Source organism: Aedes aegypti, unplaced genomic scaffold, assembly GCF_002204515.2.
Source record: "Aedes aegypti strain LVP_AGWG unplaced genomic scaffold, AaegL5.0 Primary Assembly AGWG_AaegL5_hic_scaff_649_PBJ_arrow, whole genome shotgun sequence".
Classification (NCBI taxonomy): domain Eukaryota; kingdom Metazoa; phylum Arthropoda; class Insecta; order Diptera; family Culicidae; genus Aedes; species Aedes aegypti.
In genome coordinates, this window is record NW_018736330.1 from 25,727 (window position 1) to 39,118 (window position 13,392).

A 13,392-nucleotide genomic window follows, 5' to 3' on the forward strand; every position below is an offset into this window, starting at 1 on the left:
CGAGCGATTCGCTCGTAGATCAAGACTCGGGAGAGGATTTCCACTGCCAGCACCCTCGATTCGCGAGAGATCCCACAGTACCATTTCACCTTGATGGCCCAAGACAGCTCAACCACGAACCACGGGGCAACTGTCGTCAATTCTCACCATCACCGTATCCGACATGAACGACAAACAGCCAGCATTTGATTTCTGCTACTTCCATGTCAACATTCCCCGATCTATCAAGCGCAATCAGTTTGTGTTGCGCCAAACCATCGATCTGGACGAAGCATCAAACTCCCCGTATTTCCTACTCGATCAGCGAGCGGATACGAACAAGGTTCCCGCATCAATGAAAACACCGGAGTCATCGAGGCATCCGTCGAACTGTCCCTCCCGGGACAGAACGCCGATCGAGTTTTCAGTCTCATCATTGAAGCTCGCGATCAAGGCTACGATCAAAAATCAACGAAAGCTGAACTGACCATCGCGTTGAAATCTGCTCACCTGTTTCCAGTTTTCTCGTACTTGTCGGAAACTCAGTTCATTCTACCGGAAGATATCGCTGATGGTAAAGTAGTGACTAAAATATCCGCCACATCACCCAAAAAGGGTCCCGCAGGAAACATCAGATATGCTATTGCCGGTGGAAACATCGGCGATGCTCTGAGGATCGATCCCAACACGGGCGAGGTAGCGGTCAACAAGGGTGGACTCGATTACGAAACCAACCAACAATACGAAGTATGGATCGAAGCGGCTGATTCAGACAGGCCCAGTCTACGAAGCGTAATGCAACTGGTTATCAACGTTACCGACGCGAACGACAATGCTCCGGAGATGGAAAAGCAGGGTCTACACGGCTGAAAGTCATGGAGGAAGAATCACCCGGTCATTTGTAATAAAAGTACAAGCCAACAGATGCGGACACTGAAGAGAACGGGACAACTAACGTATAGTTTGAAGGATGATTCGATAGCTTCGATCAACAGCGATACTGGTGAGATCTACACGACAACGAGAACTAGATCGGGGAGGATATTCCACGCACGTGCTCATTGTGGAAGCAGTCGATCAAGGCGTGCCCCCAACTCACGGGAAGCGCTACTGTTCTGGTCAACGTGCCTAGACAAAAATGTAATCCGCCGAAAATTCACTCGTCTATTCAGTGTCAACGTGACAGAGAACGCCGAAATCGGGAAATATTTGTCATCAAGATCACCTCTTCCGATTCGGACATTGGAATCAACGCAAATGCAACGTACATTTTCACGGAAAACATCGGCAATAAATTTATGATTGACTCCACAACCGGAAACGTTACTGTAGCTGGACATCTTGATCGTGAACAGCAAGACGAATACATACTCAAAGTTGCTGCCGTAGATGGAGCTTGGAGAGCCGAAACACCGCTCACAATCACCATCCAAGATCAGAACGATAATGCTCCCGAGTTTGAGCACAGTTACTACAGCTTCAACTTCCCCGAGCTTCAAAAACCTGTAACTTTCGTCGGCCAAGTAATAGCCACCGATCGCGACAAGCATGGTCCCAACTCAGTGATATTCCTACTCGCTTCAACAACCATCGGACATGTTCTCAATCGACCCCGCCACCGGAGAAATCTTCAGCAAACGAACCATCCACTACAAACACACTCAGCTGGAATCTTCCCCGGAGAACATGTTCAGTTTAACCGTTCTCGCCACCGACAACGGCAAGCCACCGATGTACTCGGAATGCCTCATCAAAACATCAAATGTGGTCGATGCCAACAAAATCTCCGGTGTTCGTAACAACGTGAACGTCTCACCGGCCTACCTCTCCACCCGCCCAGGGCGCCCATTTTGGACAGAAGATAGTCCAGCTAGTCGCACGTGACGAACCCTTGACTTTGGAGTCAACGCCGAATTGAATACGTTGTCACACGGGGTAATGGAAACCAGCAACTTTGTTGTCAACAAAAACGATGGATGGATCATTGTGAGCAGTACACTGACCGAGAGTCCTGCAGGGTTTACACTCTAAACGTACGCGCTGTGGACAAGGGTGTTCCTCCTCAGCAAGATTGAAGTTGTGGTGACGATCATCATCACCGGCCTGAACAAATTTGCTCCGGTGTTCCAAAGTCCGTCGTATCAGTGATTGTACCGGAAAGTGAGCCATCGGATCTACGATCTTGACTGTAAGTGCTCCGGATAACGATGACGGCCCGAATGGAATGGTACGCTATGCCATCACCGGAGGGAATGAGCGAAAGGAGTTCGCCGTCGATAGTGCTTCCAACTATCCGCTGGATACGATCTTATCCAAATCTACCAACTGACATTACGGCGGAGATTTGGGTTTCAAACCGAAAAAATCATGGCCATGATCACGGGTAACGCTAACCGACATCAACGACAATGCTCCAACGTTCAAACCAAACCGAGTATGATGCCTTCCTTCCGGAAAATTCCCCACCGAAGACGTTCGTCTACACAAGCGGTTGCCCATGATCGCGATTCGCCCAAAAACGCCATCATCCATTACTCGATCATTGGCGGAACGACGAGATTTGTTCTCGATCGAAACCGTCACGGGAATTATCAGATCTAAAGCCACTTTCGAGTTACGAAGAACACAACCGTTATACCTGGAAGTTATGGCTATGAACCCCGATTCACCAATGAAGAATAAAACGAAAGTGATCGTACATATAACGGGGGTGAACGAATTCTATCCCAAATTCATTCAACCGTGTTTCACTTTGATGTATCTGAATCCGCCGAAGTCGGATCGAACGTGGGCATCATTCAGGCTACGGACAAAGACGCTGGAGAAACGGAAAGGTGTACTACTTGTTGGTAGATCGAGTAACGATAAAGGATTTGCGGAAAACTGGAGTGATGGTCTCCAAGGACACCTAGATCGCGAAACACAATCGCGTGTTTGTGCTTACGGTATTGGCTAAGAACTTTGGAGGAATACGAGGCAATGACACCGACGAAGCTCAGTTATCATATCCATTTCAGGATGGGAATGACCACCGGAATTCTACTCGATTTTACGAGCGCATGTTTCGGAAGGCGCTCAATTGGAACGCGAATCATCACAGTAAAAGCCGTTGACAAAGATGTACGCAGAATAACCTCGACTCGATCATCGAGGTAACAATGATCACTCCTTCAAAATTGATCCTCAAACAGGTCAGATTGAAACATCCGAATGCTTGATCGTGAGACCATACCAATCCACAAGTTAATTCTTGAGCTATTGATACAGGATCACCACCACAGACGGGAACCACGACGGTTAAGATTACCGTAACCGATATCAATGACAACGGACCGACGTTCGATACTAAGGACACTGTTGGAACAGTGCTAGAAAATGAACCTCCACACACAGTGATCATGACGCTTGCAGCGAGTGATCCCGATCTACCACCAAATGGAGCACCCTTCACCTACAACTTGGTCGGAGGACGGCATACATCACTGGTCACACTTGAAAAGCATTCCGGAGTTCTGAAGACATCGCGGAGCATTGATCGCGAAACGACGCCACAGCTTGAGTTACTCGTTGAAGTAGAAGATAATGGTTCACCCAAAATGAGAACTCAACATACAATTACTGTGAACGTTTTGGATCAAAATGATAGTCCATCGACTCCAAGGATTGTGCATGTTCTGGTTTATGTGTTCAACAACCAAATCAACGGAGACATTGCCAACGTACATCCAAACGATCCAGACACAACAGGAGATTATCGATGTAAAATTTTGAGTGATCTCAACAAAAATCCAATAACAACTTTCACCATAAGCTCAGGGTGTAAACTCAGGCCAACCTCGGCGTCACTTCCTAGCAATGGGCATAGTTTCCTGGTGTCCGGGAATGATGGAAGACACGCGGATGTTGTGTCCACCGTTAGCGTAGAGTTCCTTCGATTGGACAATGTCACTGTGGAAAACTCGATCACCATTCGAATAGAAAACATGACCAGCAGCCGATTCTTGGCTAACTATTACAGGAACTTCATAGACATTCTCAAATCCTCGATCGAAAACTCCGATGAACTGATCGTTTACAGCTTGCTTGATGTCGAAAAAGCAACAGATATTTCAGTTGCCGTGTCGAACAGCAACAAGGGATTCCGATCGAAGAAATACATGAGCGAGCGATTTAGTAAGAAGCAGGACGCGATCAATCTCCTACTACAGAGCTCCAAGATCACAATAGACTTCATACCGTGTGATACAAACACTTGCGACAACGGTGGCATTTGCTACGAGAAAATCAACGTCTACGAGGATGTTCAAATCACGGACAGTCAGTCGTTGATCTTCACATCGCCCTTGGTGAAACACGACTTCAGATGTAAGTGTTCCGATGGTTACACGGGCCAGAAATGCGACAAGCGACAGGATCCTTGCTCACCGAATCCATGTCAAGCTGGAGGGCAATGCCGACGACAGGGCTACGATTTCCAATGCTCGTGTCCTCCCAATCGAGAAGGCAAATTCTGTCAATTGGAACGCGGAGATATCTGCTCAAGTAGTCCCTGTAAAAACGGTGGTTCATGTCGGGAGAGCTCGGATGGGTCATCGTTTTTCTGCCTTTGTCGGCCAGGCTATAGAGGAAATCAGTGTGAAGCCGTTGCCGATTCATGCCGGCCCAATCCATGCCTGCATGGTGGATTATGTGTGAGCTTGAAGCCGGGCTACAAGTGCAGCTGCGTAGATGGACGATACGGAAGGCATTGCGAAAAGTCAACTTTCGGATTCAAGGAACTATCGTACATGGCGTTTCCTGCGCTGGACTCGGCTACAAATGACATTTCGGTGATCTTTGCTACGACCAAACCGGACGCTCTTTTAATCTACAATTACGGCATTCAAAGCGGCGGTCGATCAGACTTTGTCGCAATGGAAATCGTCAGCGGACGAGCGGTGTTCTCTTTCGGAGGTGCACGAACGGCCATCACTTCGCTGGTTGTGGGTCAAGGAGCTTCTAGCGGGAATAATATATCCAACGGAAAGTGGCATAAGATCACGGCGACGAGGAATGGACGAGTCATGTCCCTGAGCGTTTCCAAATGCTCAGAAAACGGTGACTTCTGCGAAGATTGTAGACCTGGAGATTCAACGTGCTACGCGGACGACACCGGTCCCACTGGGTAAGATCATTTGAAATACGCAGTTAGATATGATTTCGATTGTTAACTTACATTTACATTTTCAGAACGCTAAACTTCAACAAACATTCCCTGTTGGTGGGAGGACTTGCATCAGCGGATCCCGTTTTGGAACGACCCGGCCAGGTTCACTCCGATGATCTTGTGGGTTGCGTGCATAGTGTTTCAATCAACGGCAGAGCGCTAAATCTGAGCGCTCCCATCAAGTCATTTGGCGTCGAATCTACGTGTAGACGAAGCAGTAATGGAGGACCATGCAGTCTCGGACTACCCGATGATCCGGCCCATCCTCTGTGCGGTCCGTTTGGACAATGCATGGATCGCTGGCACACGGCCATGTGCCGTTGCGGTGAACCATTCTTTCGCCGGACTGCTCGAATTCTCTGGAGCACTATTCGATTGCGGATGGTGGATTCATAGAGTTTGAAATATCTGAAAAGCACAAACGAATGCAGTTGCTGGAGAACATCTACAGTGGGAAAAATATCTGGAGTTACGATGTAACGCGGAAGACAATCACGCATATTCCGATTAAAACGAAACACTTTCCAGTTTGCCATAGGCCGTACCAGCCACAGCTGAGGATCCTCCGAAGATACATGAGTAATCGGTTCAACTGACCAACAAACGACCGAGATGAGCTGTTTTTCGCATGCACCCACAAACAGACATCGATCAAATGAGAACCCGAAAGAATGGGTAAATATCTACCCACTCCCCAGGTCATAGTGTGAACAGACGGCGCATCGCACTCGGAGAATTATACCGCCGATGGAAACTGGCAAACAACGTAAACGCTTCATGCTCATAACCGTATAGCTGCGAGTGTATAGTCCGCGGAGAAACGTAATTGGAAGATGCTTGATTCGGACCGGAGTTCAGCGGACTCCTAGATCCCTTGCTGACTGTTGCTGTCCATTGGGAAATGTCCGAAGAGAACTATTTGCAAATAAATGATCGCCATGCCTCACGGAGTCGTGTCCAAGGCTGGTCCTGGCTAACTTAACCATCACAGTGAAATTTTCAACCACTTCAACGGTATCAGCCAGCATTTCAAGGAAAGTACGTTCACCGCGAGGAAACGTCTTGCCGGGCTGTTTGCTAGCTGGATTGGGAGCGGCACAGGTTGACGGATCCCCACTAGCATTGGAGTACGCTGTGTGATCATATTCTTGCATTTGTGTTGGTCTGGATAGCAATCTTGCTGGTCCACTTCTTAGTGTTAGCCGTTGTCGGCAATGCAGTACAAGGAGAAAAGTGGAGGCCCGTGGCGGTCCATCTTTCGCCCATCCATTCCAAGCAGAACGAGGTCGCTCTTTTCAGCAGCGTCTTCAGTTGTGGTACGTCGGCAGTCATACGGCGACAGAGATCGAAGAGGTCTACACGTCAACGATTTGTCCGTTGTGGGATATAACCAATGTGTCGATTAGTGAGAACGAGATGTGAGCGGATGGAGTGTGGAGGTCATAGCATCTGGTTGAGGACATACCGAGATATGAGCTCTGCTAAAGAGAATACAAGTAGACCGAGCAGTATTACTAGAGAACGAGCCTGAGCCTTCAGATGACCGAAGAGCGTCCGGGATGATAATTGAGCGGGAGAGGGTAGGTTAGCATAGACCGCACCGCCTGTTTGTGAGTGATAGATATCATCCTCTCGCTACCGACCGGTGCCCAAGTTCATGTCCACATCATGCCACACGATAACAAAATCCGGATGTAGATCTTGGCTCCGTAATATCCCGACACTGAGCACTGATTCTGTTGGAAAAACGGCAGCTTCTGATTGCTCCAATCAGACATTGATATAGTTCTTCACTGACATAGGATGTAGGTATGCATTGGTAAGTGCGGTGGGGTGGGATCGGGGTGTTGAAGTGTGGACATGTGCGGATTGAGGCAACTCCGCACCCTCGGCAGTGTGGAGGTCGAGCCCTGAGCGATGCGCACATGTGTTCACAAGCATGCAGATACGGGTGCGGTACTCATACACCCGCAGGCATTCTCGGCCAATTGGGTGTCGTCTGCACGAGGTCTGACGGCTGGTGGCGTATGGCCCCAGAGAGTTTCCATGCCACTTGCAGTGGCGGTAGAGTGGCCATGAGCTCGTACGCGCTCGATCTGTAGAGATAGCTACCGTCGTCACACGGATCAAAACTAGCAGCACCTCCACTGATGCATGGGCGACGCGACTATTGCACCGGGTTCAGGTCGGGATGACGCAGTTCGCTCAGCAACCGGCATGATCGCTCACCGTTTAAGGCCAGAAGAGTAAAAAGTGGAAACAAAAAGAAAAAGAAAAAGGATTGTGGTTGCAGGGGGAAACCGGCTTCGACAGGAGTGCCATCTCGGGCTATTGAGCGTCACCGACTTTGCCAGGCGTCTGTGGAAGTTGGAGAAGGATGCTCGGGCACAGCAACAGCGAACGACAGCCGTCAAACATGTTCGCGGTGATCGGCGATGTCAACGTGTCTGGACAGGCTCCAAGTGCAGCCGGGGGAAAGACGATGCGCTCTCGGGGTGCGCTTGCTAGGCAGATGTCCTTCGAGGAGAGTCTGGTCGAATTCTGAATGGTGGTTCCAAGGGACGCGGCATGGGGGCGGTAGGTAATCGGTGCTGGGAGATTGCAGATTTGGGCTCGAAGCTGGTGTCATCGTGCTCGCGGACAGTCCGTTGCAGGGTTCATGGTATTCGTTGGTGGTGGTCAGACTTTTGGGCGGGAATCCAGGCCGGTTAGTGTCCAGTTGGCTGTTAGTTGGAAGCGTGTCGCGGTCGAGTGCTTTAGTGCAGCTCGGTCCTTCATGCTAAGGTCCAGCAGTAGTGGGTCAGTGTTTCGGGACTCAACTCGAGTGCTGGGTTATGTGCTTGTGCACGGTGGGTGTCCTCGGGTAGGTGCTGGGCTTATTCTGTTCTGTGTGATTGAGTGCTGGTTGTTTAGTGGTTGTTATGTGGTGTGTTGTAGTGTTGCGGTTTTGTTCGTTGGTCTCGTTTGTGTTTATTCTGGTATTGTTTATCGTACTTATTTTATTAATTAGTTCTTAGTTCTAATATTGGGTTTTTATCTATAATTATGTTTCTATTTTTCATAGTTAATCGTCGGTATTGTGTACTGTATGATCAGCGTTGTAGATGTCTGGTTGCTTGTGGCGGGGTGTTTCGACGGTTGTATGATGTTTTATTAGTTTTGTTTATGTGTTCGATGTTGATGGCGGAGTTGGAGGTGATTCGGCTCTAGTTATTAGCAGAGTGACGCGCTGGTACTATTCCTTAGCCTTGACTTGTTCCTTTTTGGTTCAGTCGACGATGGATTGCGGACCTCTGCGTAGTCTGGCCGTCCGGATGGGTTATGTTCGCGTGGAGTTACTGGGTCTCGTGGCGTCTCGGACGATGACCGACTCCAGCGGCCAATGGGGGGATATGTACCGGCGGCAACTGGCGCACGGAGACATCTACATGCCAGCCACGACGGGTGGGTCTGGGACTGTGACCGATGTCTGAGATCTGGGGACCGGCAACCTGTTGGAAGAGGTCTTCTGCAGGGGGGGGCGGATGTCGAGGTTGTGGGGCGGATTAATTGGGTGCCTGGAACTGATCGCCGACAGGTCGTTGTCAAGCAGGAAGAGTGCGCCGCGCTGGTCTGCGGGCTGCCTGCGGAATGGTGGTCTGTGTAGTCTGGTAGAGGTCGGGGGCGAGAAGCCGTCGAAAGCAGGAAGCGTGGGGTCGTGGCGACTGGAAGCTCTTATGCACGAGCGATAGTCAAACGAGTTTAAAGGTGAACGTGTACTGAGGCGGACATACGTGGGAATTTTAATCTGGGCGACTCATAGTGGCCGGTGAGGTAGGTGCCGACATGGGGGTTGGGATGAAATTTGATAGGGATCGGTGGGGTAGAACGCGTAGGGGGAGTAGGGAGGAGCGCATACGTTGGAGTGTGTGTTCTGCTACACTCGTCAGTTGGGGCCGTAAGTAATTTTGGCATCGCCCTGTTGTACGATAGTACGACCCCTGGCTCTCGAGTTCCAGTAGACAATGGAGGCAGCATTAACGGAGAGAGATATCGCGTCGGAGAGATTATAGGAGAGTAGGTAGGGAGTAGAGGAGACGAGCGAAGCTTAAAGTATAAGATATGTGTCGCGTTCCTACTGAAGACAGTTTGTACGTAAAGAGGCAAACTGAAAAGGTCCTCCAAAGTGCATTATTACCATGACAACCGACGGCCTGTGAGTTTAATATGCGATCCCCTTTTCGGGGCCCATCGTTCCGACTTTTGGAAAAGTTGGGAGCGGCCGAGCGTGGGGTTTCGATTTAACTTAGAAAACAGGAATCAAGTGCTATGGTCTTTCATATGAAGCTTGTACTCAAGCAAATAAGTATAGTTCGCTGAATCGTTTGCTAGAACTGTAAATAGGCCAATTTTAGCTAAACAAAAAGAGAAAAGAAGGAAAGATCATCGCTAAACGTATCTTGCCACTCGTGTGCTTTTTCCGAGTAACGAACACTCTTTAAACAAATTTCGTCGCTAGGAGTAAGATAACATATCTAGGTTGAAGCAATAACTATTATTCGAAAGAATGAACTTCCAAATGATACTTGGTTAAAGGTGATTGCGTGAAGTCTAGAGGCTGTAGTAGTACTAGCTATCGGGTTGAAACGTTGTAAAACAGGTAGATACATGGGTCATGGAGGAGATTGTATTGTGGATGCAGTGAGAGATTACAGAGTTACGAGATAACGGAGTAGTCGTACAGGGACTAACCGTCGTTCATTGTCTAGTCTGTGGCAAATAAGCAGAGATAAGGGGGTGTGGAGAGATGCATGTATGTGGGGCAGTATGGGGTAGACAGAACTCGACGTTTGTTTGTGATGGTGGTTCGCAATATTGAATTCTAGCCGGTGATAGATTGAGATTGCTGTAAAGAATTTTGCTTGAGACTAAAGACATGGAAATTGTAGAATGTTAGGAATTAGAAAGTATAGAAGTGGGGCGGGTTTCGATTCGGGGTTACGAATGTGATTGGTTTTTGCGGTGCGTACGATGATCCCAGCTGTGATGGCTGACGGAAGCGTGCGAACGGTCGAGGAGCAGTGTGTGGTGGGGTGAGTAGACGCTTGGGACAGTGTGCGGATGTCGAGCCGTTGAAGGGTTAAATACAGGCGTGGGTCCTTGGTCCGATCGTGGAGACTTGCTTGATGTCTGGAACAGGGAGTAGGGTGCTGGGGGGATGGGGGTGGTGGGCGAATGTGGTGGTCGGGGTGGTGGGGTGGATGAGTGGTGTTGGGTGCGGTGGTGTAGCTTAGTTGGGCGGAGAGATGAGGGTTTGTTTTTGTGTGTTGTGTGTGTCAGAGTACAGTTTATATTCTTGGTCAATATGAAGGGCAGTTAGCGAGTAAGTGGTTGGTGGGGTGTTGTGGGCGAGGTTTGGTGGGTCTTTTGTTAAGTTAGAAGGTTCGGGTAGTTGTGTTGCTGTGTTGGGCCGGTCGTTCGGCGCGGAGGATGCGGGAGAGACTTGAGGAAATTTAGAATGGCCACAAACTTAGGATGACGTAGTATGATCAAGTTGTTATGTTGGTGGCGAGGATAAAATAATGGTAGGAAGGTTAGCATAGGTGAGGTGATGTGTGGTGTGGCTTGGAGGGTGTGGACGGGTGGTGGGGCGGGTGGGCGGGGGTCTGTAGCAGTCGATACCTGGGTTGGGTGGTGTCGTGGTTGTGGTCGCGTGTAGCACTCGATGGTGTTTCTTCCGGTAGAGTCGTCGGAGGTGGATGGCTGAGGATGCGGTTTTGGTGTTGATGGCCCTGTGGAATTGGGGGTGGCATGGTGTTGAGTTGTGGGCGGTCGGGGCGGGTGCGCGGGTGAGGTTAGGCGTGTGTGATGGTGGAGTGTTTCGCGTGTAGTTGTGGAGTAGTGAGGTGGTCGCGGTCATGAGATGTGCGCGCTATTTGGGTTGTTCCTGGCAAGGTTAGGTTGTGTTACTGGAGTTTGGGGTGCAGTTGGTGGGGGTGGGCGGGGTTGGTTAGGATGGTGAGGAGTGGGTGGGGTGGGGGGGACAATCGGTAGTAGTGGTTGTGGAGTAGTTGGTGTGGACTATATGTTAAAGTTGGATGGTGTGGGTGTGACGGGGGAGGTTGGTGTTGTAGGTAGGAGTAGTTGGGGTTGTGGGTTTTGTGAGGTTAGTGCTTGTTTGGTGGTGCTACGTTGGTGCAGTTTCCGGTCGGGGTTGAGTAAACATGTGGTTCAGAGGTTGTGTGTTGTTGTGTCAGTGTGCTCTGTTTAAGAGAAAGGGTGGTCGCGGGTAAGGTGCTAAGGATGGGGTAAGATGTATAGTTATTTGATTTCCCACGCTAAAATTAACGTCATCTTGAATGTGGATTGGTGTTGGGGAAAAAAGAAAAAGTGGGGTGCGTAAATTTGAGAAAATGGTTGTCCGTATTTTCAAGTGCCTCCCTATACGTGGTCCGAGTAGGTCCCTGTCGCAATAACGAAGGCTAAGGAGTAGGTGGAACCCTGTATTGGCTGGCTTTGGATAGCTGTCTGTTAGACTGTTGTGTGGGGTTAATGGGTGGTGGGGCGAGCTCACGTGAGCGAGGCAGGTGTGTGTAGAGGCGCGTAGGCGCGGCTGGGGTGGGTAGGTGCTGTGAGCTTAGTGGCTTGGACGTGTGGATCTAGTTGGCTGGGGGTGGTGGGGGTGGTGGGTGGGTGATTGGCGCGGGTTGTGTGAGGTTTAGGGGTGGTGAGGTGGTGTTGTGGCTGTTGTCACAGGTCGCCTGAAGGAGACTTCTGGTCGCAAGGGTGAACGTGATTGGAGGAATCTACATTGTGTTTCCGGCGCCGGCTTAGGGTGGCGCTGCAGTGAGTTGGAGAATTGTCCGTGGTTCATCGGCTTGTATCCTTTGCTATAGATCATTACCCTATTAGAAGGTATGGTGTCTTCGGCAAAGCCGGGATTACAGGCTAGGTCGAACAATTCAATGAGATCTGGATTGATGAGAATGTTTGAGCCGCGTATGGTAGTCGTTTTAGTGACAAACTTATCTTCAAGGTGAACTGTCTGTATCCCTCAAGATGCCTTGAAGTCAGGTTGGAAGTTTGGGGGAGGAGGGTGTAGGGGTCGGTTCTGGGCGTGAGGACGTGTCAGCAGATCAAAGGCTATCTGGTCGAGTAAAGAGCTTGGGGCCGGGATTGGGATGAGGATAGGGGCTTGCATGGGTTGCCGCTAAATGGCGGCTGAGATGGGTGGTCGGAGAGGAATGATGTATGGGGTCTGTGTCGCTGACTGGATAGGGTCGGGCGGCGCTTAAATGGTTGTAACAATATCTATGTCTGGGTCTCTAGATGGTTTATGGGTATTTGGTTGAAGAGGTGTTGGATACCTTATCAGGCTTGAGAGATGGGTGGTGGTGGGGTGGCTGCGGTGCGTGCATGATGCAGAGGGGCTATCTGGACTCGTTGATAGGATTTCCCGGTGCATCGAGTACGGGTGTTAGGGGTGAGGGGGCGCTTCGTACTATTAGAATAGGCTCGCACACGGGTTAGTAGGTGTACATGTGATAGGAAACGTTGTAGGGCATAGATGTATGCATGATAGTACGGGCATAAATGGAGCGGACGTGAGTGGCACCATAGAGGACCGGTGTTGTGTGTGGGTGCATGCAGGTGATAGATGCCTGCTTGGCATACGAGGTGGAGGAATTGTGAGGGGGCATATTATGGACGACTATGGGTGTCATGATCGTAGTTTTGCCTGGGTCGCGCTGAACGTAAGAAAGAGATTTGAAAGTCGGTGTGTGGTGTATAGTGAGGCGGTGTGGCGCGATGCTGTGTTGCGTGGGTAGAGTGAAGACGTGCTGTGTTAGTGGTGGGTGGATAGGATGTCTTAGTCGAGAGATAGGGGGGTGGCAATGGACATTAGATGCACTGTTGTGCTGATTAGTGTTTGGCTAAAACTGTGGTGTGATTGCCGGGTGGGGATTACTGGGGGAATCCTAAGATATGGAGGAAATGTTGCGATGATGAGCTTGAGTGGTGGGTTGCGTGGAGAGTTGTGATGCTGCTCTTCGGGTGTTATACTGGGAGATGGGCTGGATGTTCAGTTGTAATAGCGTGTATGTAGGGCGGAGGGGTAGTGGTGGGGTGGGTTTTCGGCCTGAGATGTATGGGTGGAGATGACGAAGTGCAAGAGCAGGGTATGGTACCTAGATCAGGTGGCATTGGGTGTCGTTCAGAGAGTTAAT

The 13,392-nt window shown here is 49.9% G+C and overlaps 1 protein-coding gene across 1 annotated transcript; it reads left to right on the plus strand.

The window, feature by feature from the left end:
• Positions 1–3,237: 3,237 nt before the first annotated feature.
• Positions 3,238–5,581, plus strand: LOC110681274 (cadherin-related tumor suppressor-like). The gene is made up of 2 exons (XM_021857042.1): positions 3,238–5,143; positions 5,209–5,581. The coding sequence occupies exons 1-2, from the start codon at positions 3,378–3,380 to the stop codon at positions 5,579–5,581; spliced, it is 2,139 nt and encodes a 712-aa protein (XP_021712734.1). The 5' UTR covers positions 3,238–3,377.
• The last annotated feature ends 7,811 nt before the right edge of the window (positions 5,582–13,392 follow it).

Coding starts and splice junctions, on each gene's coding strand:
- LOC110681274 (XM_021857042.1), top strand. CDS start 3,378: ATGACGCTTGCAGCGAGTGATCCCGATCTACCACCAAATGGAGCACCC. Junction 5,144..5,208: donor GACGACACCGGTCCCACTGG/GTAAGATCATTT, acceptor TTACATTTTCAG/AACGCTAAACTTCAACAAAC.